The sequence below is a fragment of the Anomaloglossus baeobatrachus genome, chromosome 4 (assembly GCF_048569485.1).
Source record: "Anomaloglossus baeobatrachus isolate aAnoBae1 chromosome 4, aAnoBae1.hap1, whole genome shotgun sequence".
In the NCBI taxonomy this organism is placed as follows: domain Eukaryota; kingdom Metazoa; phylum Chordata; class Amphibia; order Anura; family Aromobatidae; genus Anomaloglossus; species Anomaloglossus baeobatrachus.
This window is the reverse complement of record NC_134356.1, coordinates 609,340,484-609,366,296: the sequence shown is the minus strand read 5'-3', so window position 1 is coordinate 609,366,296 and position 25,813 is coordinate 609,340,484. Positions and strand designations below refer to the sequence as shown.

The 25,813-nt window shown below is 50.9% G+C and overlaps 1 protein-coding gene across 1 annotated transcript in view; it reads left to right on the top strand.

Annotated features, from left to right (window-relative positions):
- The window catches only part of SNRNP200 (small nuclear ribonucleoprotein U5 subunit 200), a 279,023-nt gene that overhangs the window by 144,786 nt on the left and 108,424 nt on the right, over nt 1-25,813 (top strand). Inside the window, exons 23-28 of the mRNA XM_075346199.1 lie at nt 13,312-13,392; nt 13,470-13,553; nt 13,702-13,808; nt 13,887-14,005; nt 22,287-22,441; nt 22,618-22,807. Coding sequence (XP_075202314.1) covers nt 13,312-13,392; nt 13,470-13,553; nt 13,702-13,808; nt 13,887-14,005; nt 22,287-22,441; nt 22,618-22,807 — 736 coding nt within the window. The remainder of the gene's footprint in view (nt 1-13,311; nt 13,393-13,469; nt 13,554-13,701; nt 13,809-13,886; nt 14,006-22,286; nt 22,442-22,617; nt 22,808-25,813) is intronic.

The window sequence follows — 25,813 nt, the reverse complement described above, 5'->3', positions numbered from 1 at the left end:
CAGCACCCGCCCCTGTTTTTTTGTGTACACATGTTGTTCATGTTGAATGGTTTCAGTTCTCCGATATTCCTTCGGATTGAAGTTACTTTAAACCAATTTATAATTCTTTTTCCTCCTTCTTGCTTTTGCACCAAAACTGAGGAGCCCGTGGGAGCACGGGGGGTGTATAGGCAGAAGGGGAGGGGCTTAACACTTTTGAGTGTAATACTTTGTGCGGCCTCCGGAGGCATAGCCTATACACCCAATTGTCTGGGTCTCCCAATTAGAGCTAGAAGAAAAGGAATTTACGGTAAGTAAACAAAATTCCCTTCTTAGCCTCTTTCCAGACCCTGGCCCCCAGTTTGTGTATTGGGAGGACCCGACCCTCAGGAGCCCCCTTGTGGTCCGTCAACAATGGCCATAGGAGATCCATACCTGTGAGCTCTGCCAGAAGACCCTCCGGAGAACCCCTCACCCCAGGAAGTGTCCATTGTCCCAAATATTTCAATTGTCCGGCCAGATAGTATATGTACAGATCAGGAAGGGCCATACCCCCCATGTCCTTGGGTCTCTGTAATTTGGCCAATTGGACCCTTGATCTGGAAGGACCCCAGACAAAGGTGATCATCAAAGAATCCAGGGACCGAAAGAAAGAGCGGGGAATCTGTACGAATACATGTTGGGTTATGTAAAGACACTTTGGTTGCACTATCATTTTAAGGAGCTTAATCCTTCCCGCCACTGAGAGCGGGAGTTGGCTCCATCTATTAAATTTCTCCCCGAGGTGTGATAATAAGGGGGCAATATTTCTTGCTATCATCTCCGAAGGGCTTCCCGTCAATATAATCCCCAGGTATTTAAAATGATCCACCACTGGAACTCTACATATGTGGGTGTTCATCATTTCCTCCCTGTCCCGAGATAGGAAGAGGAGGTACGATTTTGACCAATTTATTGACAGGCCCGAGAACTCCCCGAATCGGTCGATTAACTCTACGGCTCTAGGAATGGAGGAATCCGGATCAGAAGCAAACAATAACAGGTCGTCTGCATACAGAGACAAACGTTCATCTCCCTTACGATGTCTCACTCCCCGGTAGATTGGGTCCGTCCGAATGCGCACTGCCAACGGTTCCATGGCAAGGGCGAACAGAAGAGGGGATAGAGGACACCCCTGCCTGGTTCCCCTCCCCAAAGGGAAAGTTTCCGATACTCCGCCTCCCACCTGAATGTTAGCCGTTGGAGCTTTATATATAATCTCAATCCATCTAATAAAATCGTTGCCGAAACCAAATGCCCGCAGTACCTCCAGCAGGTATGGCCATTCTATAGAGTCAAAGGCCTTGGCCGCATCCAGGGAGACCAAACCCCAATCCTCCTCTAACTTGGTGCCAATCTGTAGAATCACCTGTGCCCTCCTCAGATTATCCGAGGTACTTCTACCCGGAATGAATCCAGACTGATCCTCATGTATTATGGAGGAGATCACTTTATTGAGTCTAGTTGCTAGAATTTTAGTAAGAATTTTGTAATCAGAGTTCAACAGAGAGATCGGTCTGTATGAGCCACAATCCAATGGATCCTTATCTGGTTTCAATAGTAGCACGATGGTTGCCTCATAGAAGGAATCAGGTAACCGTCCCCTGCGGAACGAAGCCTCAGCCGTCTCCAGGAGAGCTGGAGCCAGCTCCCCCCTATACTTGTCAAATATTTCAATCGGGAGTCCGTCTGGGCCAGACGCCTTACCCCTATTGAGGGCTCCCATCGCCTCCACCATCTCTTCCATGCTAATGGGCTCATCCAGGGCCGACCTCTGGGCCAAAGTCAGTCTGGGAAACTCCAGATCCCGCAAGTATTCAGTGATCTCCTCCCTTGACACAGTCAGCCTGGACTCATATAGGTTCCTATAGAAGTCCAGAAACACCTTCAGAATGCCAGTGACGGAGGTGATTGAATCGCCACCGGAGTCTCTGATCTTAAGGACCGCAGGTGAGCTAGTGGATTGGCGCACCAGGAACGCTAGTAAACTACTAGATTGGTTCCTTTGCTCAAAATATCTCTGGTTCATGAAGAAGACATGTCTCTTAGCCTTATCTTGCAGGAACAAAAGATATTTCCTCCCAGCCTGTAGCCACTGGAATCTGTTTCCTTCAGAAGGGTCTGAGGTAAATCTATGTTCAAGCACTCTATTTTGAGTGGCCAATTCCTCCTCCTCTCTGGCCGCCTGTTTCTTGACATAAGAGATAGAGGAGTGACAGCAACCCCTCAAATACGCCTTAAGCGCGTCCCAATAGGCCGAGTGATTCTCTTCCACGGAGTTCGTCTCGGTGTATGCCCTGAGCTGATCAGGAATCCTATCATTGGTACCAAAGAGTGACAGCCACCAAGGGTTAATCTTCCGTGACACTTTACGAGATTTACAACCCTCCCACTTAATGCTGACAAATACCGGAGAGTGGTCTGATACTGATCTGGGTAGATGACACACCGATTGTATATGGGCACAGACTCTTTCATTTCCACAGATGTAATCAATTCTAGACAATGAGTTTTTCTTCGGCGCTCCATTGGGAGACCCAGACGATTGGGTGTATAGCACTGCCTCCGGAGGCCACACAAAGCAATTACACTAAAAAGTGTAAGGCCCCTCCCCTTCTGGCTATACACCCCCAGTGGGATCACTGGCTCACCAGTTTTCTGCTTTGTGCGAAGGAGGTCAGACATCCACGCATAGCTCCACTGTTTAGTCAGCAGTAGCTGCTGACTATATCGGATGGAAGAAAAGAGGGCCCATATGGGGCCCCCAGCATGCTCCCTTCTTACCCCACTTGTGGTTTGTAAGGTTGAGGTACCCATTGCGGGTACGGAGGCTGGAGCCCACATGCTGTTTTCCTTCCCCATCCCCCTGAGGGGCTCTGAGGAAGTGGGATCTTACCGGCCACCAAGCCCTGAGGCCGGGCTCCATCCACAGACCCATAGAACCTGCTGGATGTGGAGCGGGAGTGCCGTTCAGGGACAAGGCCCTGCAACTTTCAGGTACTCTGTGTCCCCGTATGGCAGGCCACGCACACCCCAGGCTTGCTGGGTGTGCTAGTGCGCCGGGGACTGTAGCGCTGTGCGCTGGGCTTATAGTCCCCGCAGATTACTGGGGGACTTTATGTGTGTGGATCGCCGCGCCGACCGCCCCTGGAGCGGCGGCGCAGCTGCGACTTGTAGTGCGCCGGGGACGCGCCGACCGCGCTTTTACGGCGGCGGCGCTTCTAACTTTAGTCCCCGGTTTTCTGCGGCCTAGCTCCGCTTCGTTAACGCCCCCCACCCTGTCAATCAGGGTAGGGGAGAGACGTTGTTCAATCGGCAGCGCCGAGGGCTGGAGCACGATTTACATGCTCCAGCCCTCTCACTGAGCACAGTAGGACACAGGCTTCGCGCTTTTTCTCTGTGCACGCCCTAGGCCCGACCCCAGGCTTGCAGCTCCCCAGGACGCCGGCAGCCATTATACACATGCAGTCTGGCTGGAGAACGGACGCAGGCTCTGGGGGACCCAGGCTAGGGGTTTCTGGCGACCACACACCCGCGCTAAGCGGGCGGTAAGCAGCACATACGTGCGGCCCCACTAGTGCCACAGTGTTATATTTTTCGCTGTACCAGATATATTTATATACTGCACTGTAAGGTCGCTTCTTGGCTGTACACCCTATATTGCTTTGAGGAGACAACAGCATGTCATCCGCAAAACGCAAGGGTGCCAAGGCACGGGCTGTATACACGGCTTGTACAGCATGTGGGGCTAATCTACCAGCAGGCTCCAACGACTCTCACTGTGTGCAATGTTCAGTCCCAGTGGCACTTCGTCAGCCAGAGCCTATTGTGGTGGTAGCCCAGGCAGAGACGCCTGTGAACCCTGCCCCGGTGACGGGGACAGAATTTGCAGTCTTTGCTGATAAAATGTCTGTGACTATGACAAAAATCCTGGAGACCTTGCAGTCCAGGCCAGTTGCTCAGACCATAGACACTGCTGTGTCTATGTTCCCCGGTCCCCCTCAGTTGGAACTAATCCGTACTTCAAGGGGGTCCCAGGCATCACAGGCTGAGGGCTCTGACTCCGATGACAGTCCCAGTCCGCCTAAGCGAGCTCGCTGGGAGAGACCCTCCACGTCATCACGCGGATCAGGGTCTCAGCGAGAAGGGTCCCTATATGATGGTTCAGAGGTGGGTGATCAGGAGTCTTGTCCTGACGCCGCACTCAATTTGGATACGCCAGATGGTGACGCCATGGTAAATGACCTTATAGTGGCCATCAATAGGCTGTTGGATATTTCTCCCCCAGCCCCTTCTGCAGAGGAGGCAGCTGCACAGCAGGAGAAATTCCATTTCCTGTATCCCAAGCGTAAATTGAGTACTTTTCTGGACCACTCTGACTTCAGAGAATCCATCCAGAAACACAATACTTATCCGGACAAGCGTTTTTCTAAACGCCTTAAGGATACACGTTATCCTTTTCCCCCTGACGTGGTCAAACGCTGGACCCAGTGTCCAAAAGTGGACCCTCCAATATCCAGGCTTGCAGCTAGATCCATAGTTGCAGTGGAGGATGGGGCTTCACTTAAAGATGCCAATGACAGACAGATGGACCTTTGGTTGAAATCTGTCTATGAAGCTATCGGCGCGTCGTTTGCTCCAGCATTCGCGGCCGTGTGGGCGCTCCAAGCTATTTCAGCTGGTCTGGCACAGGTGGACTCTCTCATACGTCCAGCAGTGCCGCAAGTGGCGTCCCTAACTACGCAAATGTCTGCGTTTGCGACCTACGCTATCAATGCGGTACTGGACTCTACGAGCCGTACCTCAATGGCATCCGCCAACTCTGTAGTTTTGCGCAGGGCCTTGTGGTTAAAGGAATGGAAAGCAGATTCTGCTTCTAAAAAATGTTTAACCAGCTTGCCATTATCTGGAGACAGACTGTTTGGTGAGCAATTGGCGTAAATCATAAAACAGTCCAAAGGTAAGGACTCCTCCTTACCCCAGCCCAGATCAAGCAAACCTCCACAGAGGAAGTGGCAGTCAAAGTTTCGGTCCTTTCGAGGCTCGGGCAAGCCCCAATTCTCCTCGTCCAAAGGGACTCAGAAAGAGCAAAGGAGCTCTGATTCCTGGCGGGCTCACTCACGCCCCAAGAAAGCAACCGGAGGTACCGCTTCCAAGGCGGCTGCCTCATGACTTTCGGCCGCCTCCCTCCGCATCCTCGGTCGGTGGCAGGCTCTCCCGCTTTTGCGACATTTGGCTGCCACAGGTCAAAGACCGGTGGGTAACAGACATTTTGTCTCACGGGTACAGGATAGAGTTCAGTTCTCGGCCTCCGCCTCGGTTCTTCAGAACTTCCCCACATCCCGACCGAGCAGATGCCCTTCTGCAGGCGGTGAATTCTCTAAGAGCAGATGGAGTGGTGGTCCCTGTTCCTCTTCAGGAACGAGGTCAAGGTTTTTACTCCAATCTCTTTGTGGTGCCAAAAAAAGGACGGCTCATTCCGTCCTGTTCTGGACCTAAAACTGCTCAACAAGCATGTGAACGCCAGGCGGTTCCGGATGGAATCCCTCCGCTCAGTCATTGCCTCAATGTCTCAAGGAGATTTCCTAGCATCAATAGACATCAAGGATGCTTATCTCCACGTGCCGATTGCTACAGAGCACCAACGCTTTCTACGCTTCGTGATAGGAGACGACCATCTTCAGTTCGTAGCTCTGCCATTTGGTCTCGCGACAGCCCCACGGGTGTTCACCAAGATCATGGCGGCAGTGGTAGCAGTCTTGCACTCTCAGGGACACTCTGTGATCCCTTACTTGGACGATCTACTGGTCAAGGCACCCTCTCAAGAGGCATGCCAACTCAGCTTGACTGCTGCACTGGAGACTCTCCAGACGTTCGGGTGGATCATCAACTTCTCAAAGTCAAATCTGTCACCGACCCAATCACTAACGTATCTTGGCATGGAGTTTCATACTCTCTCAGCGATAGTGAAGCTTCCGCTGGACAAGCAGAGGTCACTACAGACTGGGGTGCAGGCTCTCCTTCAAAGTCAGTCGCACTCCTTAAGACGCCTCATGCACTTCCTCGGGAAGATGGTGGCGGCAATGGAAGCGGTTCCGTTTGCGCAGTTTCATCTGCGCCCACTTCAATGGGACATTCTCCGCCAATGGGACGGGAAGTCAACATCCCTGGACAGGAAAGTCTCCCTTTCCCAGACGGCCAAGGACTCTCTGCAGTGGTGGCTTCTTCCCACCTCATTATCACAGGGAAGATCCTTCCTACCACCGTCTTGGGCGGTGGTCACGACAGACGCGAGTCTGTCAGGGTGGGGAGCAGTTTTTCTCCACCACAGGGCTCAAGGGACGTGGACTCAGCAGGAGTCCACCCTTCAGATCAATGTTCTGGAAATCAGAGCAGTGTATCTTGCCCTACTAGCCTTCCAGCAGTGGCTGGAAGGAAGGCAGATCCGAATTCAGTCGGACAACTCCACAGCGGTGGCATACATCAATCACCAAGGGGGGACACGCAGTCGGCAAGCCTTCCAGGAAGTCCGGCGGATTCTGATGTGGGTGGAAGCCACGGCCTCCACCATATCCGCAGTTCACATCCCCGGCGTAGAAAACTGGGAAGCAGACTTCCTCAGTCGCCAGGGCATGGACGCAGGGGAATGGTCCCTTCACCCAGACGTGTTTCAGGAAATCTGTCGCCGATGGGGAAGGCCGGACGTCGACCTCATGGCGTCTCGGCACAACAACAAGGTCCCAACCTTCATGGCACGGTCTCGCGATCAAAGAGCGCTGGCGGCAGACGCCCTAGTGCAAGATTGGTCGCAGTTCCGGCTCCCTTATGTGTTTCCACCTCTGGCACTCTTGCCCAGAGTGCTACGCAAGATCAGATCCGATTGCAGCCGCGTCATACTCGTCGCCCCAGACTGGCCGAGGAGGGCGTGGTATCCGGATCTGTGGCAGCTCACGGTCGGCCAACCGTGGGCACTACCAGACCGACCAGACTTACTGTCCCAAGGGCCGTTTTTCCATCGGAATTCTGCGGCCCTGAACCTGACTGTGTGGCCATTGAGTCCTGGATCCTAGCGTCTTCAGGATTGTCCCAAGGGGTCGTTGCCACCATGAGACAGGCTAGGAAGCCCACGTCCGCTAAGATCTACCACAGAACGTGGAGGATATTCTTATCCTGGTGCTCTGCTCAGGGAGTGTCTCCCTGGCCATTTGCATTGCCTACCTTTCTTTCTTTCCTGCAATCTGGGTTAGAAAAAGGTTTGTCGCTCGGCTCTTTTAAAGGTCAGGTCTCGGCGCTATCCGTCTTTTTTCAGAGGCGTTTGGCACGCCTTCCTAAGGTGCGCACGTTCCTACAGGGGGTTTGCCATATCGTACCCCCGTACAAGCGGCCGTTAGATCCATGGGATCTGAACAGGGTACTAGTTGCCCTCCAGAAGCCGCCCTTCGAGCCTCTGAGGGAGGTTTCACTTTCTAGACTATCACAGAAAGTGGCTTTTCTGGTAGCGATCACATCTCTTCGGAGAGTGTCTGAGCTGGCAGCGCTATCATCCAAGGCTCCCTTCCTGGTCTTCCACCAGGACAAGGTAGTGCTGCGCCCCATTCAGGAGTTTCTCCCGAAGGTGGTATCCTCTTTTCATCTTAATCAGGATATCTCTTTGCCTTCGTTTTGTCCTCATGCAGTTCATCGGTATGAGAAGGATTTACATTTGTTGGATCTGGTGAGAGCACTCAGAATCTACATTTCCCGCACGGCGCCCTTGCGCCGTTCGGATGCACTCTTTGTCCTTGTCGCTGGTAAGCGCAAAGGGTCGCAGGCTTCTAAGGCCACCCTGGCTCGATGGATCAAAGAACCAATTCTTGAAGCCTACCGTTCTGCTGGGCTTCCGGTTCCATCAGGGCTGAAGGCCCATTCTACCAGAGCCGTGGGTGCGTCCTGGGCATTGCGACACCAGGCTACGGCTCAACAGGTGTGCCAGGCAGCTACCTGGTCGAGTCTGCACACTTTCACCAAACATTATCAGGTGCATACCTATGCTTCGGCGGACGCCAGCCTAGGTAGAAGAGTCCTGCAGGCGGCAGTTGCCTCCATATAGGGGAGGGCTGTCTTGCAGCTCTAACATGAGGTATTCTTTACCCACCCAGGGACAGCTTTTGGACGTCCCAATCGTCTGGGTCTCCCAATGGAGCGCCGAAGAAGGGAATTTTGTTACTTACCGTAAATTCCTTTTCTTCTAGCTCCTATTGGGAGACCCAGCACCCGCCCTGTTGTCCTTCGGGATTTTTGGTTGTTTTTCGGGTACACATGTTGTTCATGTTGAACGGTTTTCAGTTCTCCGAGGTTACTTCGGAGTGAATTTGTTTAAACCAGTTCTTGGCTTTCCTCCTTCTTGCTTTTGCACTAAAACTGGTGAGCCAGTGATCCCACTGGGGGTGTATAGCCAGAAGGGGAGGGGCCTTACACTTTTTAGTGTAATTGCTTTGTGTGGCCTCCGGAGGCAGTGCTATACACGCAATCGTCTGGGTCTCCCAATAGGAGCTAGAAGAAAAGGAATTTACGGTAAGTAACAAAATTCCCTTCATCCTGGTGCTCGGCACAAGGAGTGTCCCCCTGGCCATTTGCATTGCCTACCTTTCTTTCCTTCCTGCAATCTGGTTTGGAAAAAGGCTTGTCGCTCGGCTCTCTTAAAGGGCAAGTCTCAGCGCTATCGGTATTTTTTCAAAAGCGTCTAGCACGACTCCCTCAGGTACGCACGTTCCTGCAGGGGGTTTGTCACATCGTCCCTCCGTACAAACGGCCGTTAGATCCATGGGATCTGAACAGGGTACTAGTTGCTCTCCAGAAGCCGCCCTTCGAGCCTCTGAAGGCTGTTTCACTTTCTCGACTCTCACAGAAAGTGGCCTTTCTGGTAGCGGTCACGTCTCTTCGGAGGGTATCCGAGTTGGCAGCGCTGTCATCCAAAGCTCCCTTCCTGGTTTTTCACCAGGACAAGGTAGTGCTGCGCCCGATTCAGGAGTTTCTCCCTAAGGTGGTATCCTCTTTTCATCTCAATCAGGATATCTCCTTACCTTCCTTTTGTCCTCATCCAGTTCATCGGTATGAAAAGGATTTGCATTTGTTGGATCTCGTGAGAGCACTCAGAATCTACATTTCCCGCACGGCGCCCCTGCGCCGCTCGGATGCACTCTTTGTCCTTGTCGCTGGTAAGCGCAAAGGATCGCAGGCTTCCAAATCCACCCTGGCTCGATGGATCAAGGAACCAATTCTTGAAGCCTACCGTTCTGCTGGGCTTCCGGTTCCATCAGGGCTGAAGGCCCATTCTACCAGAGCCGTGGGTGCGTCCTGGGCATTACGACACCAGGCTACGGCTCAACAGGTGTGCCAGGCAGCTACCTGGTCGAGTCTGCACACTTTCACCAAACATTATCAGGTGCATACCTACGCTTCGGCGGACGCCAGCCTAGGTAGAAGAGTCCTGCAGGCGGCGGTTGCCTCCTCGTAGGGGAGGGCTGTTTTGCAGCTCTAACTTGAGGTATTAATTTACCCACCCAGGGACTGCTTTTGGACGTCCCAATCGTCTGGGTCTCCCAATGGAGCGCCGAAGAAGAAGGGAATTTTGTTACTTACCGTAAATTCCTTTTCTTCTAGCTCCAATTGGGAGACCCAGCACCCGCCCTGTTTCCTTCGGGATTTTTGTTTTTTTCGGGTACACATGTTGTTCATGTTGAACGGTTTCAGTTCTCCGATGTTACTTCGGATTGAATTTGTTTAAACCAGTTATTGGCTTTCCTCCTTCTTGCTTTAGCACTAAAACTGAGCAGCCCGTGATCCCACGGGGGGTGTATAGCCAGAAGGGGAGGGGCCTTACACTTTTTAGTGTAATGCTTTGTGTGGCCTCCGGAGGCAGTAGCTATACACCCAATCGTCTGGGTCTCCCAATTGGAGCTAGAAGAAAAGGAATTTACGGTAAGTAACAAAATTCCCTTCTTTGTCCGGCTCCTGTTCATCACTTTGAAAAAGCGCTGCATACTCTGGATCTGGTGCGTGCTCTCCGGATCTATGTGTCTCGCACTGCTGCTCTTAGGCGGTGCACTTCTCTTTTTGTGCTAACCACAGGTCGGCGCAAGGGTCTCTCTGCTTCTAAGCCGACCTTAGCCCGTTGGATTAGATCGACCATTTCAGACGCCTACCAGAGTACTCAGGTGCCTCCCCCGCCGGGGATCAAGGCACATTCGACCAGAGCTGTCAGTGCCTCTTGGGCTTTTAGGCACCAGGCTACGGCTCAACAAGTCTGTCAGGCTGCCACTTGGACTAGCCTGCATACCTTTTCGAAGCACTACCAAGTGCATGCTCATGCTTCGGCAGATGTGAGCTTGGGCAGACACATCCTTCAGGCGGCTGTCGCCCATTTGTGATGTTAGGTTCTGCCTACTTCTTGGTTTATTCTGTTTATTTCCCACCCAGGGACAGCTTTGCAACGTCCCATGGTCTGGGTCTCCCAAAGGAACGATAAAGAAAAAGAGAATTTTGTTTACTTACCGTAAATTCTTTTTCTTATAGTTCCGTATTGGGAGACCCAGCACCCTTCTGTTGCCTGTTGGCGATTTTTTTCTTGTTCCGCGTGTTCTCACTGGCTGTTGTCGTGGACAGAGTCTCCGGTTGTTCCGGTTCTTACTCGGTTCTACTTGTGGGTGGCTATTCTCCTTCACCTTTTGCACTAAACTGGCTGGGTCTGCTCACCAGGGGGTGTATAAGTTCAGAGAGAGGAGCTACACTTTTTAGTGTAGTACTTTGTGTGTCCTCCGGAGGCAGAAGCTATACACCCATGGTCTTGGTCTCCCAATACGGAACTATAAGAAAAAGAATTTACGGTAAGTAAACAAAATTCTCTTTTTTGGGGATATTTTATTCACGGTGTTCATTATATGGTAAAACTGATGTGTCGGTGTGATGCCTGAGGTCCGTTATGAGTTTGTAGACACCAAACATTTATAGGTTTAGTTTTAGCTAAGGGGTTAAAAAAAAAATTCAGAATTTTGTCAAAAAAAAGTGGTGCACTTTTTGTACCATTTTCCGCTATCCATAGCGTTCTCATTTTTCGAGATATGGGGCTCAGTGATGGCTTATCTTTTGTATCTTTAGCTGATGTTTTTCATGGTACCATTTCTGCGCAGATGCTACATTTTGATCGCCTTTTATTGTATTTGCGCAAAATTTGCGAAGACAAAAAAAAATTTAATTTTGGTGTTTGAAATTTTTTTTTCCGCTATGTTGTTAACCGATCAGATTAATTGATTTTATATTTTCATAGATCAGGCATTTTTGAACCCAGCGATATCAAATGTGGTTTTGGGTTTTTTTTGGGTGGGGGGGGGGGTTTAAATCCTTTAATTTTCAGTGCGGCGAATGGTGATTTGAACTTCTAGATATTTTTTTTTAAAGAAATTTTAAAACTTTATTTTTATTTTACTAGTTCCCCTAGATGGCTATAAGGATCAGCAGTCTGATCGCTGATTTCATTTCTCCTGATCAGAGCAGTACAGCTCTAATGAGTAGAAATGCTGCATTATTGTTACAGCTGCTGCTCTGTCGCCTGTAACATTAACTAAGTCATGATGGCGACAGGAGCCATCACATGACCCTGTGCTACCATGGCAACCATTGGCTCCTCGTGATCGCGTCACAGGGCCTACGATGGCGGCGGGAAAGGCGCGTTCCCCACTGCGGCACTTTAAATCGTGCTGTCACATTAACCGTGTGATTATAGGGCATACAGCCACAAATCCGGAGGACCGGCAGGCAGGAAAAGCGTGACTGCAAACTGGTTTGCTACAGAGGAGGTGTGACTACACCCCACAACACCTTGATACTCTTGAATTAATCCCAGTGCAATCCTGTACTCATATCCTAATTGGCTTTATTTCAAACAGCCAAATGACCACACTAAAGAGACTTAAGGTGGTGTCACACACAGCGACAACTACAACGACGTCGCTGCTACGTCACCATTTTCTGTGACGTTGCAGCGACGTCCCGTCGCTGTGTGTGACATCCAGCAACGACCTGGCCCCTGCTGTGAGGTCGCCGGTCGTTGCTGAATGTCCAGCTTCATTTTTTGGTTGTCGCTCTCCCGCTGTGACGCACACATCGCTGTGTGTGACAGCGAGAGAGCGCCGAAATGAAGCGAGCAGGGAGCAGGAGCCGGCGTCTGGCAGCCTGCGGTAAGCCGTAACCAGGGTAAACATCGGGTAACCAAGGAAAGACCTTTCCCTGGTTACCCTATATTTACCTTCGTTACCAGCGTCCGCCGCTCTCGCTGCAAGTGCCGGCTCCCTGCACATGTAGCTGCAGTACACATCGGGTAATTAACCCGATGTGTACTGTAGCTAGGAGTGCAGGGAGCCAGCACTAAGCAGCAGTGCACACGGCTCCCTACTCTCTGCACATGTAGCTGCAGTACACATCGGGTAATTAACCCGATGTGTACTGTAGCTAGGAGTGCAGGGAGCCAGCGCTAAGCGGTGTGCGCGGCTCCCTGCTCTCTGCACATGTAGCTGCAGTACACATCGGGTAATTAACCCGATGTATACTGTAGCAAGGAGAGCAGGGAGCCAGCGCTAAGCGCGGCTCCCTGCTCTCTGCACATGTAGCACAGCGTCGTTATGATCGCTGCTGCTTCTGCTGTGTTTGTCAGGTAAGCAGCGATCATAACAGCGACTTAAAAGGTCGCTGTTACGTCACAGAAAATGGTGACGTAACAGCGACGTCGCTGTCACTATGTGTGAACCCAGCTTTAAAAGAGCTCCACACTTGATCCTGTTATGCTTTATTACATGCAAATTAGCGATTTATTGGTACCAAGATCCAGGAGGAACGAAACGTCAAAAAAGAATCTCAATTATCACTGTTGTAAATAAACTATATGTTAATTTTGCATGAAAAAAAAGAGTGTCTCTTGCAACTTTTTGCTAATTAGTGAGTGTGCAGTGTTATACCTGATTTAAGGGATTAACAGGCATGGGTGGATCGCGGATCCACCTGAGTCTGCGAGGCACACGTCTGCTGTTCAACTCAGCAGACGTGCGTGGATCGCCAACAGCTCACCGCAGCAGCTGGTGGTGATCACCCTTTCATCATTTAGGACATACTCTTACGTCCTAGGTCGTGAAGGGGTTAATCTAGTGCCTCTTGGGACAATGTCTATTAAAATGGTTCATTTTATTCAGCGTGAATAGAAATAATTTTGCATTCATACTTCATGAAATTGATTTAGGTTGATTTGCACATTTTGTCTTTCAGGAAGAGAAATTGGAATTACAGAAGCTCCTGGAACGAGTCCCAATTCCTGTGAAAGAGAGTATAGAGGAGCCAAGTGCAAAAGTGAGACCTGTGCCATCATTCTGCCTCTGATACGATCCCAGCGCTGCTTCTTCATCGTTGTGTTTCTTGTTTTCCAGATCAATGTCCTACTCCAGGCGTATATCTCTCAGCTGAAGCTAGAAGGGTTTGCTCTGATGGCAGACATGGTGTATGTCACACAGGTATGATTCTTCATCCTCATTCATTTTTCAAATTTTCTTTTCAGAAGCTAGAAAATCCAAAAACTAAAGTACTAATGGGATTCTTTACTCATCATGTTATACATCCTTTACATCTGCACCCTGATTTATTTCTTTTTTTCCATCCTAGTCCGCCGGACGTCTCATGCGAGCGATATTTGAAATAGTTTTGAACAGAGGATGGGCGCAGCTCACGGATAAGACTCTGAACCTCTGCAAAATGATAGATAAAAGGATGTAAGTCACCCCTGATACGTCTGCTTACTCGTTTGTAACGTCACACTTCCGGCACTGAGCGCTCATCTCCGTTTTCAGGTGGCAGTCTATGTGTCCCCTTCGTCAATTCAGGAAGCTCCCGGAGGAAGTGGTGAAGAAGATTGAAAAGAAAAACTTCCCGTTTGAGCGTCTGTATGACTTAAATCATAATGAGATAGGTGAGGAAATTCTCTATTAACAGAACTCAACTGGGCTCTCACTTTCCAGAATGCGGATGGGTCCAATGCGTAGAACGCGCCACAAGGAACGGGTTTTCTCTTGTAAAAGATAGAGGCGCTCACACATGATTTAGTTTTACGATGAAAAGGTGTCCATGTATTTCAGGGCTCGCACCCCTTTCTTGACGGCAGCACCAGTGTGCTTCTTTCCATCACTGACCGCAGCATTGTCTCTTTCAGTCGCTCCTGCAGTGACGGTTGTTTCCCCTAATGGCAGGAGCATTGCGCCCTTTTTACCCCACTCTCCCTTTGGCAGCAGTGTTGGTTTCCAGACCACCTTTCCCCACTAGCACTATCATTTTTCCGATAGCCAAGCTGAAGCCAACATCCTCACCCCCGCCGCTTCCTTTTTGCTGATGCCCGGTGCTGACAGGCTCACAGAAAAGATATATAGATAAGATTTGCTTTAAAGGTTAAGTTTTATCAGGTTTTCTTTATCGTTCCTTTGGGAGACCCAGACCATGGGTGTTTAGCTTCTGCCTCCGGAGGATACACAAAGTACTACACTAAAAAGTGTAGCTCCTCCCTCTGAGCTTATACACCCCCTGGTAGCCAGTCCTAGCCAGTTTATTGCTTTGTGTCAGGAGGCATACATCCACACATGCATTCTCATCTGATTTGTTTGACTTTTGGAAAGAGTTTGAAGAAAAGCGGGTCCATGTCTGGACTCCCGGCATGTCCCTTCTCACCCCACTGTGTCGGCGGTGTTGTTAAGGTTGATTTACAAGGCTGCAGCCTTACATGCCGCGCTCCTTAACCATCCCTTCTGGGCTCTGGCTTGAAGTGGGAGCCAGCACGGTCTCCATGCCTGGCAGTAGTCCGGTCTCAATCCACAGCCCCTTGAGGATTCTGTTGGACCGGAGCACTCATCCCCAGGGACATGGCCCTGCGTCTCAGCAGCTAAGTACCTGAGACGTTTATGTTGGGGGTCCCGGTTCTTTATTGTAAGGGGAGAGTATGCTGTATGTGATTGTTTTAACTTTTCCGGCGGGTTCTCTAGCTTTTGCCTGAGAACCGCGCCGATGGTGCCTGCTTGTCGGCCTCGCCGCTTAAATTTAGGCCCCGGCTTCGCCGGAGGCCTAGTTTCTTTTTCATTCCCTCGCATGTCACTCATGCAGAGGGACAGGTTCGGCTCCTCCCGGCGGCCGTTCTACACAGGGGAGGGACACTCCCCACTGCTGGGGCGTCCCTCCTTCCCTGCAGGTCTCTATAGCCCTCCAGTTCCCGCTCTTTTATAGGAACGCCCCCTAGTCCCGCCCCCTGTCTTCGCTCCGGCAGCCATTTCTCAGGCAGAGTTCACTCTGCTCTGGGATATCCTGCATTCTGCATCTCTGCTGAGGTGCTTCGACTGGGGGACCGGGCTTCGGGATCTGGAGGGCACACAACACCGCGCTCAGCGGTCTGGTAAGCCACAGCCGGTCTCCGGTTGTGGACCTCCTGTATATTCTCCCTGGGGTTCATTCTCTGCAAAGCCCCCACTCCAGCAGCATGTCTCACACAAGGAGCAAGGCTCCAAAGCTTTATTCTGCATGCACTGCATGTAAGCTCCTGCTGCCTGAGCCGAGCATTTATCCACACTGTGATGGTTGCTCTAACTTGGCGGTGCCACAGCCTGGAGTCTCACCCCCAGTGGTCTCTCAGGCTGCTGCTGCACCTGTGACTGAACCCCCAGCCTGGGTAGAGTCCTTTTCTAGGTCCATATCCCAGTCATTTGCTGAGTCCATGAGACTTTTGTCCAGGACTTTGATGAATATGCATCAGCCTCCCTCACAGGGTGCCTCTAATACTCTTGACAGAGGACTCCTATCCTCTGACCTCCGTCCATCGGAGCTCACGGAGGATTCATCATCTGATCCCAGACCCCGTCCTTCTAAGAGAAGGCGCAGGGTTTCCTCCCCCTCCCCGTCCCACGGCTCTGTCTCAAGAGCTGACTCTCAAGATGAGGAGGATGCCCTCACTGGGGGCTCAGAGGCTATGTATCCCATCGATTTCTCTGAGGGTGACAAAGATCTTAGTGATTTGATTGCTTCTATTAATTCTGTGCTGGATCTCAATTTGCCAGTATCAGAGGAGCAACTCTCTTTTTGTAGAAAAACATCAGTTTACCTCGCCTAAGAGAGTGAAGAGTGTGTTCTTTAACCACTCCAGTTTTCAGACCGCTGTGACCAAACCCAGGACCTACCCTGACAAACTCTTTCCAAAGCGTGGTTCTGATGACCGGTTTCCATTTCCACCTGAGGTGGTCAAGGAGTGGTCTCACTCCCCAAAGGTAGACCCTCCGGTGTCTAGGCTCTCAGCCCGGACCGTTGTGTCGGTGGCTGACGGCACCTCACTTAAGGATTCCACTGACCGTCAGATTGACCTTCTGGCCAAATCTGTGTATGAAGCTGCGGGGGCCGCGTTTTCCCAGACTTTTGCAGCAGTGTGGGCTCTCAAAGCCATCTCTGCTTCTCTAGAGGAGATGCATTCCCTCACCAAGGAATCTATGCCTGAAATGGTTACCTTAATTTCTCAGGCTTCAGCTTTTTCATCTTATGCCATGTCTGCCATGCTAGAGGCTGCTCACCGCACTGCGGTGACTTCAGCCAATTCTCTTGTTATCTTGTTAATTTTGTGGCTTCGAGAGTGGAAGGCAGATGCTTCTTCCAAGAAGTTTCTTGCTGGGCTCCCTTTTGCTGGTTCACGGCTGTTTGGTGAACAGCTGGATGAAATCATTAAAGAAGCTACTGGCGGGAAGAGTACTTCCATGCCACAAACCAAGACCAGGAAACCCGCCCAGGGTAGGAATCAATCGAGGTTTCGTTCCTCCAACTGGTCATCCTCTAAGCCTTCCGCCTCTTCCTCTAACTCAGCCAAGGATCAGAAATCCAACTGGCGCCCAAAAGCGCGTCCGCAGAAGACCGCAGGAGGTTCTGCCACTAAGGCAGCTTCCTCATGACTCTCGGCCCGCTCCAGCCACGTCGTTAGTCGGTGGCAGGCTCTCCCACTTTGGCGACGCTTGGTTAAAGCAAGTCTCCGATCAGTGGGTGAGAGACATCATATCTCACAGCTACAGGATAGAATTCTCTTCCAGCCCGCCAAACAGATTTTTTCTCTCAACTTCCCCCTGCTCCAAGGCCGCCGCCTTCTCACAGGCTGTGGCGTCCTTGCAGGCAAACTGAGTGATTGTCCCAGTTCCCGCTCAGGAACGGTTCAGAGGTTTTTACTCAAATCTCTTCCTAGTTCCAAAAAAGGACGGTACCTTCCGGCCCATCCTGGATCTCAAGCTTCTCAACAAGCATGTCCGGGTGCGGCATTTTCGCATGGAGTCTCTGCGATCAGTCATTGCCTCTATGACCCAAGGGGATTTCCTGGCGTCCATCGACATCAGAGATGCCTATCTACATGTGCCAATCGCAGTGTCACAATCAGCGTTGGTTACGTTTTGTGATAGGAGAGGATCATTTCCAATTCGTGGCTCTCCCCTTTGGGTTAGCCACGGCCCCTCGGGTATTCACCAAGGTCATGGCGGCAGTGATTGCGGTCTGCACCTCCAGGGGTTAGCAGTGCTTCCTTATCTGGACGACCTTCTGGTCAAGGGTCCATCCAGCGCAGACTGTCAGCGGAGTGTTTCGCTCACTCTCGCCACCCTAGCCCAATTCGGGTGGATTGTCAATCTTCCCAAATCCACTCTGACTCCGACCCAGAGTCTCACGTACCTAGGGATGCAGTTCGAGACTTTGCCGGCACTTGTGAAGTTGCCCTTAATCAAACAGCAGTCTCTCCGGCTAGCGGTGCGCTCTCTCCTGAGCCCCCGCCGTTATTCCCTCAGGCGCCTGATGCAGGTGCTGGGTCAAATGGTGACCTCCATGGAGGCGGTTCCCTTTGCCCAGTTCCATCTGCGTCCTCTGCAGCTGGACATTCTCCGCTGTTGGGACAAGCGGCCTTCCTCCTTACAGAGGTTAGTGGCTCTGTCGCCACGGACCAGGAGCTCTCTTCAGTGGTGGCTTCGACCCCTCTCCCTGTCCCAAGGACACTCCTTCCTGACTCCGTCCTGGGTGATACTCACCACGGATGCCAGCCTATCCGGCTGGGGAGCGGTACATCTCCACCACAGAGCACAGGGCACTTGGACTCCGTCCCAGTCAGCCCTTTCAATCAATGTGCTGGAAACCAGAGCTGTGCTTCTAGCTCTCCTAGCCTTTCACCACCTGTTGGCGGGCAGGCACATTCGAGTCCAGTCAGACAACGCGACAGCGGTTGCCTACATCAATCACCAAGGCGGGACACGCAGCCGCCTGGCAATGTTGGAGGTCCAACGCATTCTTCAATGGGTGGAGGATTACAAGTCCACTATATCCGCAGTCCACATCCCTGGCGTAGAAAACTGGGAGGCAGATTATCTCAGCCGTCAATCCGTGGACGGTGGCGAGTGGTCCCTGCACCCGACAGTGTTTCAGTCAATCTGCCGCAAGTGGGGCTCTCCGGACGTGGACCTAATGGCATCCCGTCACAACAACAAGGTTCCGGTTTACGTGGCTCGCTCCCACGATCCTCAGGCCTTCGCCGCGGACGCTCTGGTTCAAGACTGGTCCCAGGTTCGTCTGTCCTACGTGTTTCCCCCTCTAGCTCTCTTGCCCAGAGTCCTGCGCAAGATCAGAATGGAGGGCCGTCGAGTCATCCTCATTGCACCGGACTGGCCCAGGCGAGCTTGGTATCCGGACCTGCTCCAACTGTCCGTGGAGATGCCGTGGCATCTTCCGGACCGTCCAGACCTGCTCTCGCAAGGTCCGTTTTTCCGCCCGAATTCTGCGGCACTCAAATTGACGGCGTGGCTCTTAAGTCCTGGATTTTGACTGCTTCTGGTTTTCCTCCTGAAGTCATCTCCACTATGACTCGGGCCCGTAAGTCTTCCTCCGTCAAGATCTATCACAGGACTTGGAAAATTTTCCTGTCCTGGTGTCGCTCTTCCGTCCATTCTCCTTGGCCATTCTCGTTGCTGACCCTTCTGTCTTTTTTACAGTCCGGTCTGCAGCTAGGACTGTCCCTCAACTCTCTCAAGGGACAAGTCTCGGCTCTATCAGTGCTGTTCCAGCGGCGTCTCGCCCGGCTGGCTCAGGTCCGCACCTTCATGCAAGGTGCGTCTCACATCATTCCGCCTTATCGGCGGCCCTTGGATCCCTGGGACCTTAACTTGGTCCTCACGGTATTGCAGAAACCCCCTTTCGAGCCCCTTAGGGAGGTTTCTTTGTATCGTCTTTCTCAAAAGTTGGCCTTTCTAGTTGCCATAACTTCTCTCAGGAGAGTCTCTGATTTGGCTGCGCTCTCCTCGGAGTCACCTTTTTTGGTTTTTCACCAAGACAAGGTAGTTCTCTGTCCGACCCCGGACTTTCTTCCTAAGGTGGTCTCTCCCTTCCACCTTAACCAGGATATTTCCTTGCCTTCCTTCTGTCCGGCCCCTGTTCATCGCTTTGAGAAAGCGCTGCATACTCTAGATCTGGTGCGTGCTCTCCGGATTTATATGTGTCGCACCGGTGCGCTTAGGCGGTGCACCTCTCTTTTTGTACTAACCACAGGGCGGCGCAAGGGTCTCTCTGCTTCTAAGCCGACCTTGGCCCATTGGATTAGATCGACCATTTCGGACGCCTACCAGAGTACTCAGGTGCCTCCCCCGCCGGGGATCAAAGCACACTCGACCAGAGCTGTCTGTGCCTCTTGGGCTTTTAGGCACCAGGCTACGGCTCAACATGTCTGTCAGGCTGCCACTTGGACTAGCCTGCATACCTTTTCGAAGCACTACCAAGTGCATGCTCATGCTTCGGCAGATGCGAGCTTGGGCAGACGCATCCTTCAGGCAGCTGTCGCCCATTTGTGAAGTTAGGTTCCGGCTACTTCTTAGTTTTTTCTGTTTATTCCCACCCAGGGACAGCTTTGGAACGTCCCATGGTCTGGGTCTCCCAAAGGAACGTGAAAGAAAAAGAGAATTTTGTTACTTACCGTAAATTCTTTTTCTTATAGTTCCGTATTGGGAGACCCAGCTCCCTCCCTGTTGCCTGTTGGCAATTTTCTTGTTCCGTGTGTTATCACCGGCTTTTGTCGTGGACAGAGTCTCCGGTTGTTCCGGTTCTTACTCGGTTCTACTTGTGGGTGGCTATTCTTCAGCTTTTGCACTAAACTGGCTAGGACTGGCTACCAGGGGGTGTATAAGCTCAGAGGGAGGAGCTACACTTTTAAGTGTAGTACTTTGTGTGTCCTCCGGAGGCAGAAGCTAAACACCCATGGTCTGGGTCTCCCAATACGGAACTATAAGAAAAAGAATATACGGTAAGTAACAATTCTCTTTTCTTCATCGTTCCTATGGGAGACCCAGACCATGGGTGTATAGCTTCTGCCTCCGGAGGACACACAAAGTACTACACTAAAAAGTGTAGCTCCTCCCTCCGAGCATATACACCCCCTGGATAACCAAATATAGCCAGTTCAATGCTTTGTGTTCAGGAGGCACACATCCACACATGCATTCTCATCTGATTTTTGATTTTAAAGAGTTTGAAGAAAAGCGGGTCCAAGCTGGACCCCCGGCATGTCCCTTCTCACCCCACTGAGTCGGCGGTGTTGTTAAGGTTGATTTCAAGGCTGGAGCCTTACATGCCGCGCTCCTTCACCATCCCTCGGGCTCTGGCTTGAAGTGGGAGCCAGCACGGTTCTCACTGCTTTGCAGGAGACCGGTCTCCATCCGCAGCCCTTTCAGAACCCTGCCGGACGGAGCACTCATCCCTCAGGGACCTGGCCCTGCGTCTCACAAGCTAAGTATTTGAGACGTTATTGTCAGGAGGTCCCTCGCATCTTTATTGTTGGGGAGAGTGTGTCAGGTTACTTTGGTGACATTTCCGGCCGGTTCTCTGGTTTTCACCAGAGAACCGCGCCGAGGGGGCCTGCGCGCCGGCCGCATTGTAAAATTTAGGCCCCGGCTTCGGCTGCGGCCTACTTTCGTTTTCACTTCCCCTGCATGTCAGTCATGCAGAGGGACAGTGCGGCGCCGCCCACCGTCCGTTCAGCACAGGGGAGGACACTCCTCTCTGAGGAGATGTTTCCCTCCCCTGTATATCTCCTTGGCCCTCCGGTTCCCGCTCTTGGACTAGGCCCCGCCCCCCCTCCTCACTCCGGCGCCATTTTATCAGCGTTCTCACACTGATCGGCGCTGGCTGCTGCATCTCTGCAACCTGTCTGGGGGTCCGAGCTGTGGGATCCGGAGGGCACACAAAACGGTCTGGTAAGCCACAACCTCTGGTTGTGGACCTTCTTATACACTCTCTGGGGGTCATTCTGAAGGAGTGTGTTCCTTACTGCAGAGCCCCCACCTCAGCAGCATGTCTCACACTAGGAGCAAGGCTGCAAGGCTGTAATCAATATGCACTGCATGTAAGCTCGTACTGCCTGAACCAAGCACATATCCACATTGTGATGCCTGCTCTAACATGGTGGTGCCTCAGCCTGGAGTCTCCCCAGTGGTCCCTCCGGCTGCTCCGGCCCCGGTGGCTGAACCCCCGGCTTGGGTAGAATTGTTTTCTAAGTCTATCTCCCAGTCCTTTGCCGACTCCATGGGACAGCTGTCCCGGACTCTGCTGAGCATGCATCAGCCCCCTTCTCAGGGCGCCTCTGCTGCTTCGGCTCGCTCTGCAGAGCTCACAGAGGATTCTTCATCTGCTCCCAGACCCCGTCCTCCTAAAAGGAGACGCAGGGTCCCCTCTCCTTCCTCGTCCCGCGGCTCCGATTCACGAGCCGACTCGCAGGACGAGGAGGATGTCTTAACTGGGGGCTCGGACGCTACCTCCATGGGCCCCATTGATCTGACCGAGGGTGATGCAGATGTTAGTGATATGATTGCGTCCATTAATTCTGTACTGGACCTCAATCCGCCAGTATCAGAGGAGCAACCCTCTCTGGCAGAAAAGCACCGGTTTACCTTGCCTAAGAGAACAAGGAGTGTGTTCTTTAACCACTCCAGTTTTCAAGCCACTGTGTCCAAGCCCAGAGCCTGTCCTGACAAACGCTTCCCAAAGCGTGGTTCTGATGACCGATTTCCTTTTCCACCAGAGGTGGTCAAGGAGTGGGCTCACTCACCAAAGGTAGACCCTCCGGTGTCTAGACTCTCAGCCCGGACAGTTGTATCTGTGGCTGATGGCACCTCACTTAAGGATCCCACTTCATTTTCTTCTTCAAATCTTTTTTTCTTCCGCAGGTGAGCTGATTCGTATGCCCAAGATGGGGAAAACCATCCATAAATATGTGCACTTATTCCCAAAGCTGGACCTGTCGGTGCACTTACAGCCAATCACTCGGTCCACATTAAAAGTGGAGCTGACCATAACCCCCGACTTCCAGTGGGATGAGAAGGTGCGTTGTATCTGTCTCATTGTCGGCAATATCAAGTGTCTCGCTGCTTCTTTATATAATCTTCAGAACTGATTGTAATTACACAAGACGTGCGTGCAACAAAGACTCCTCGCGGGAGCATATCCATCTTTATTTCTATCGATCCTCGTTAATTTATGGTATTCTTTTATTGACAGATCCATGGGTCTTCTGAAGCTTTTTGGATTTTGGTAGAAGACGTGGACAGTGAAGTGATTTTGCACCACGAATATTTCCTCCTCAAAGCCAAATACGCCCAGGATGAGCATCTGGTCACTTTCTTTGTGCCGGTGTTTGAGCCTTTGCCTCCACAGTACTTTATTAGGGTGGTGTCCGACCGGTGGCTTTGTAAGTAACCTGCTCCAATTGTGTTTGCTAAGGTGCAGCATGTCTTCTTTTAAGGATATGCACATTTTGGAGGATTTATTTTTATTATATTCCTGTTTTTATGGCTAAAAATCAGTTTTGCAAAAAGGTTTCACTAGTTGAACTTTGACATGGTCATACATCTGTGTGTGAATGCAGCCTTAGATCAGGAATAGAACAGACATTTATAGGACATTTCATAATTTTCCCAAATTCCTATGAAAAAATATTCAACACATTCTGCATTTAACTCATAACCCAATTTATTATATATTTTAGAAGTCGGAGTCGGTCCATTTTATACCGACTCCACCAAAATGAGCTACGACTCCGCGACTACGACTCCACCAAAATGAACATCGACTCCACGACTCCGATCCACAGCCCTGATAATACTCTGCAGTGACCGTGTATGTTGCAGATTATAGGGAACCTGTCAGGTCGCGTATGCCTTCTGACCTAGCAGCAGAGATATGTTTGGGCCAAAAATCTTTGTCTAACCATCCCTGTCTAATAATATGTAAAAGCAATGTTTTTTAAAAAAAAAAAAAAAAAGTATTAAGTTACGTTTTCCCTATGCTAATTAGGGCTGTGAAAAGTCGCAAGGACGTTGTTTCGCCATGACTTGTCTGCTCTCTTTCCATGTTATGACGCCCCTGTGAGCGTGATAAGATTTTCATGAGCTGAGGTTACCACCAGCTCATGGAAATCTCCGGCCTGCGCCCGTCTCATTCCCACAGTGTCGCTTGTCCTCTGTAGGCGGGTGTGTGCTTCCCGGCTTCAGAGACGCACTGCACATGGTCAGTAGTGCAGGAGACTTTGGATCATGTGCAGTGTTCTTGTGCAGTCGACAAGCAAACACCCGGCTACAGAGGACAAGGGACAATGCGGGAATAAGATGCGCACAAGAGGGTAGACTAGTTGGGGCAAAACAACGCCCTTGTGACTAGTCACAGTTCTCATTAGCATAGGGAACACTTAACTTATAAATCCTTATATTAAACATTACTTTTTCTCAATATCACTAGACAGGGGTGGTTAGGAAGGGATTTTTAGCCCTACTGCTAAGTTAGAGGGTATATGGTATGGTATAAGTTTCTGCACCAAGTTGTTTAGGAGCAGGGAGCTGGCTGTCAAAGATAGGTGGGAGCGCGCTCAGTCACAACACTGCAGACCGCCCGCAAAATCAGCTCACCGCTAACTGGACCCAGTAGAATACAAGCCACACTCTTCACAGTAGAGCAGTGAGGTGATTTTGTGGGCACAGTTCTTTTGTGACCGCACGCGGTCACGAGAGCAGAGGATGTGAGGACGCATGTGCTGCCCTCACATAGTGCATAGCGCAGTCCACTGAAAGAAGACAGTGTTCACAAAGATGGCGCCGGAGATAACGCTATGTGCAGGCACCTACTCCGACGCCATCTTAGTGAAAACTTTTGTGCAATACTTTAAAATGATATTGCAAAGGCACCAGAAATGACATGTATGACGGTGACAGGGCGGTAATAGATAGCTAAACCCAACCCACATATTCCCTTCCTGTGGCACCTGTCAAACAAATAGCAGTGCATAGCTGGAACTTTACTTGCACACATTTCTGAAATAAAACCTCCAATCTCAGAACAAAAGCTATGCTTACATTCAGCATCCGAGCACCAGTATAACACTGACTTTACTTCATAAATTAAAATCCAGCTGGCTGGTTCTCTTTATAATTGAAATTGCAATACCATGAAGGAATAATTGTGGAATTGGGGAAATCACAGGATGGATAGATGTTACTGATCTGCAAGTAATGAAAACTTATGTTTTCAAAGCATCTCGATTTATTCATTAGTATGAACACCAACCACAGAAATCCTTGCACTTACAGCCTTGTCTGCTATCACTGGGGTTACTAATGCTTGTGTGAGCAATGTTCTGCCATGCTAAATGCACTTGGGCAGCAAATCATCAAGATCACTGCTGGCCATTGCAATTGAAGAACAATGACCATTTAGATGTGCTCGAGACAATCTGGAGATGCAGCAGGACATGGTAGTACGGTTAGACCATGGAGGCTGCTCACAGTAGCATGAGAAACATGTTGTTTTGAAAAGCTGGTGTCGCTTAGCAGAATGGCTGTACCAGTGGTTTTACAACAAGATTAATGGACCTCTGAGCCGTTCACGTGCCTGGAATGAAGACTAGAAGGGTACTGCACCTAATCCTGGCAGTAGGACTGGTGACTTTTTCCTTGGAGAAGGCCTCTTCATGGCATTGCCTGTTGTGAATACATTTGAATTAAATTCCAGTTTGGGGCTCCCTCTTGTTAGTGCTGGTAGTGCAGTTGACTTGCTGAAAAGGAACCAGCCAGCTGTGGAGGATTGGCTATCGGGCCATTCAAATTGAGCCTATATAACTGAGTAGTTTCCGCCTTTTCCTTGCCATTGCTCAATGTATCTCCTGTGTGCTAAGGACATTCTGAAACCAGACCCTTTTCTCTGTGTCTACCAGAACTCCTCTCAGATAAGTTGGTCTTTGTACCTCTGCTTATGGTTTCCACGTTCTTGTTATTTTGCCTGTGTGGAGTTCTTGGTGGAGTTGGATCATTCCCTGCTGGGAGTATCTGTGTACCTTGCTCCATGTTCTGCTATGTATTGTGTTTTGTCATGCTTGGTACAAAATTCAGTCCGTCCTCTATATCAGTGTTTTTCTTTGTCGCTCCATTGGGAGACCCAGACAATTGGGTGTATAGCTTCTGCCTCCGGAGGCCACACAAAGTATTACACTTTAAAAAGTGTAACCCCTCCCCTCTGCCTATACACCCTCCCGTGGATCACGGGCTCCTCAGTTTTATGTTTTGTGTGGAAGGAGGCACACATCCACTCATGCATTCTCATATTAGTTATGTCGGTTGGAAGAAAAGAGGGCCCCCACGGGGCCCCCGGCATGTTCCCTTCTCACCCCACTATGTCGGCGGTGTTGTTAAGGTTGAAGTACCCATTG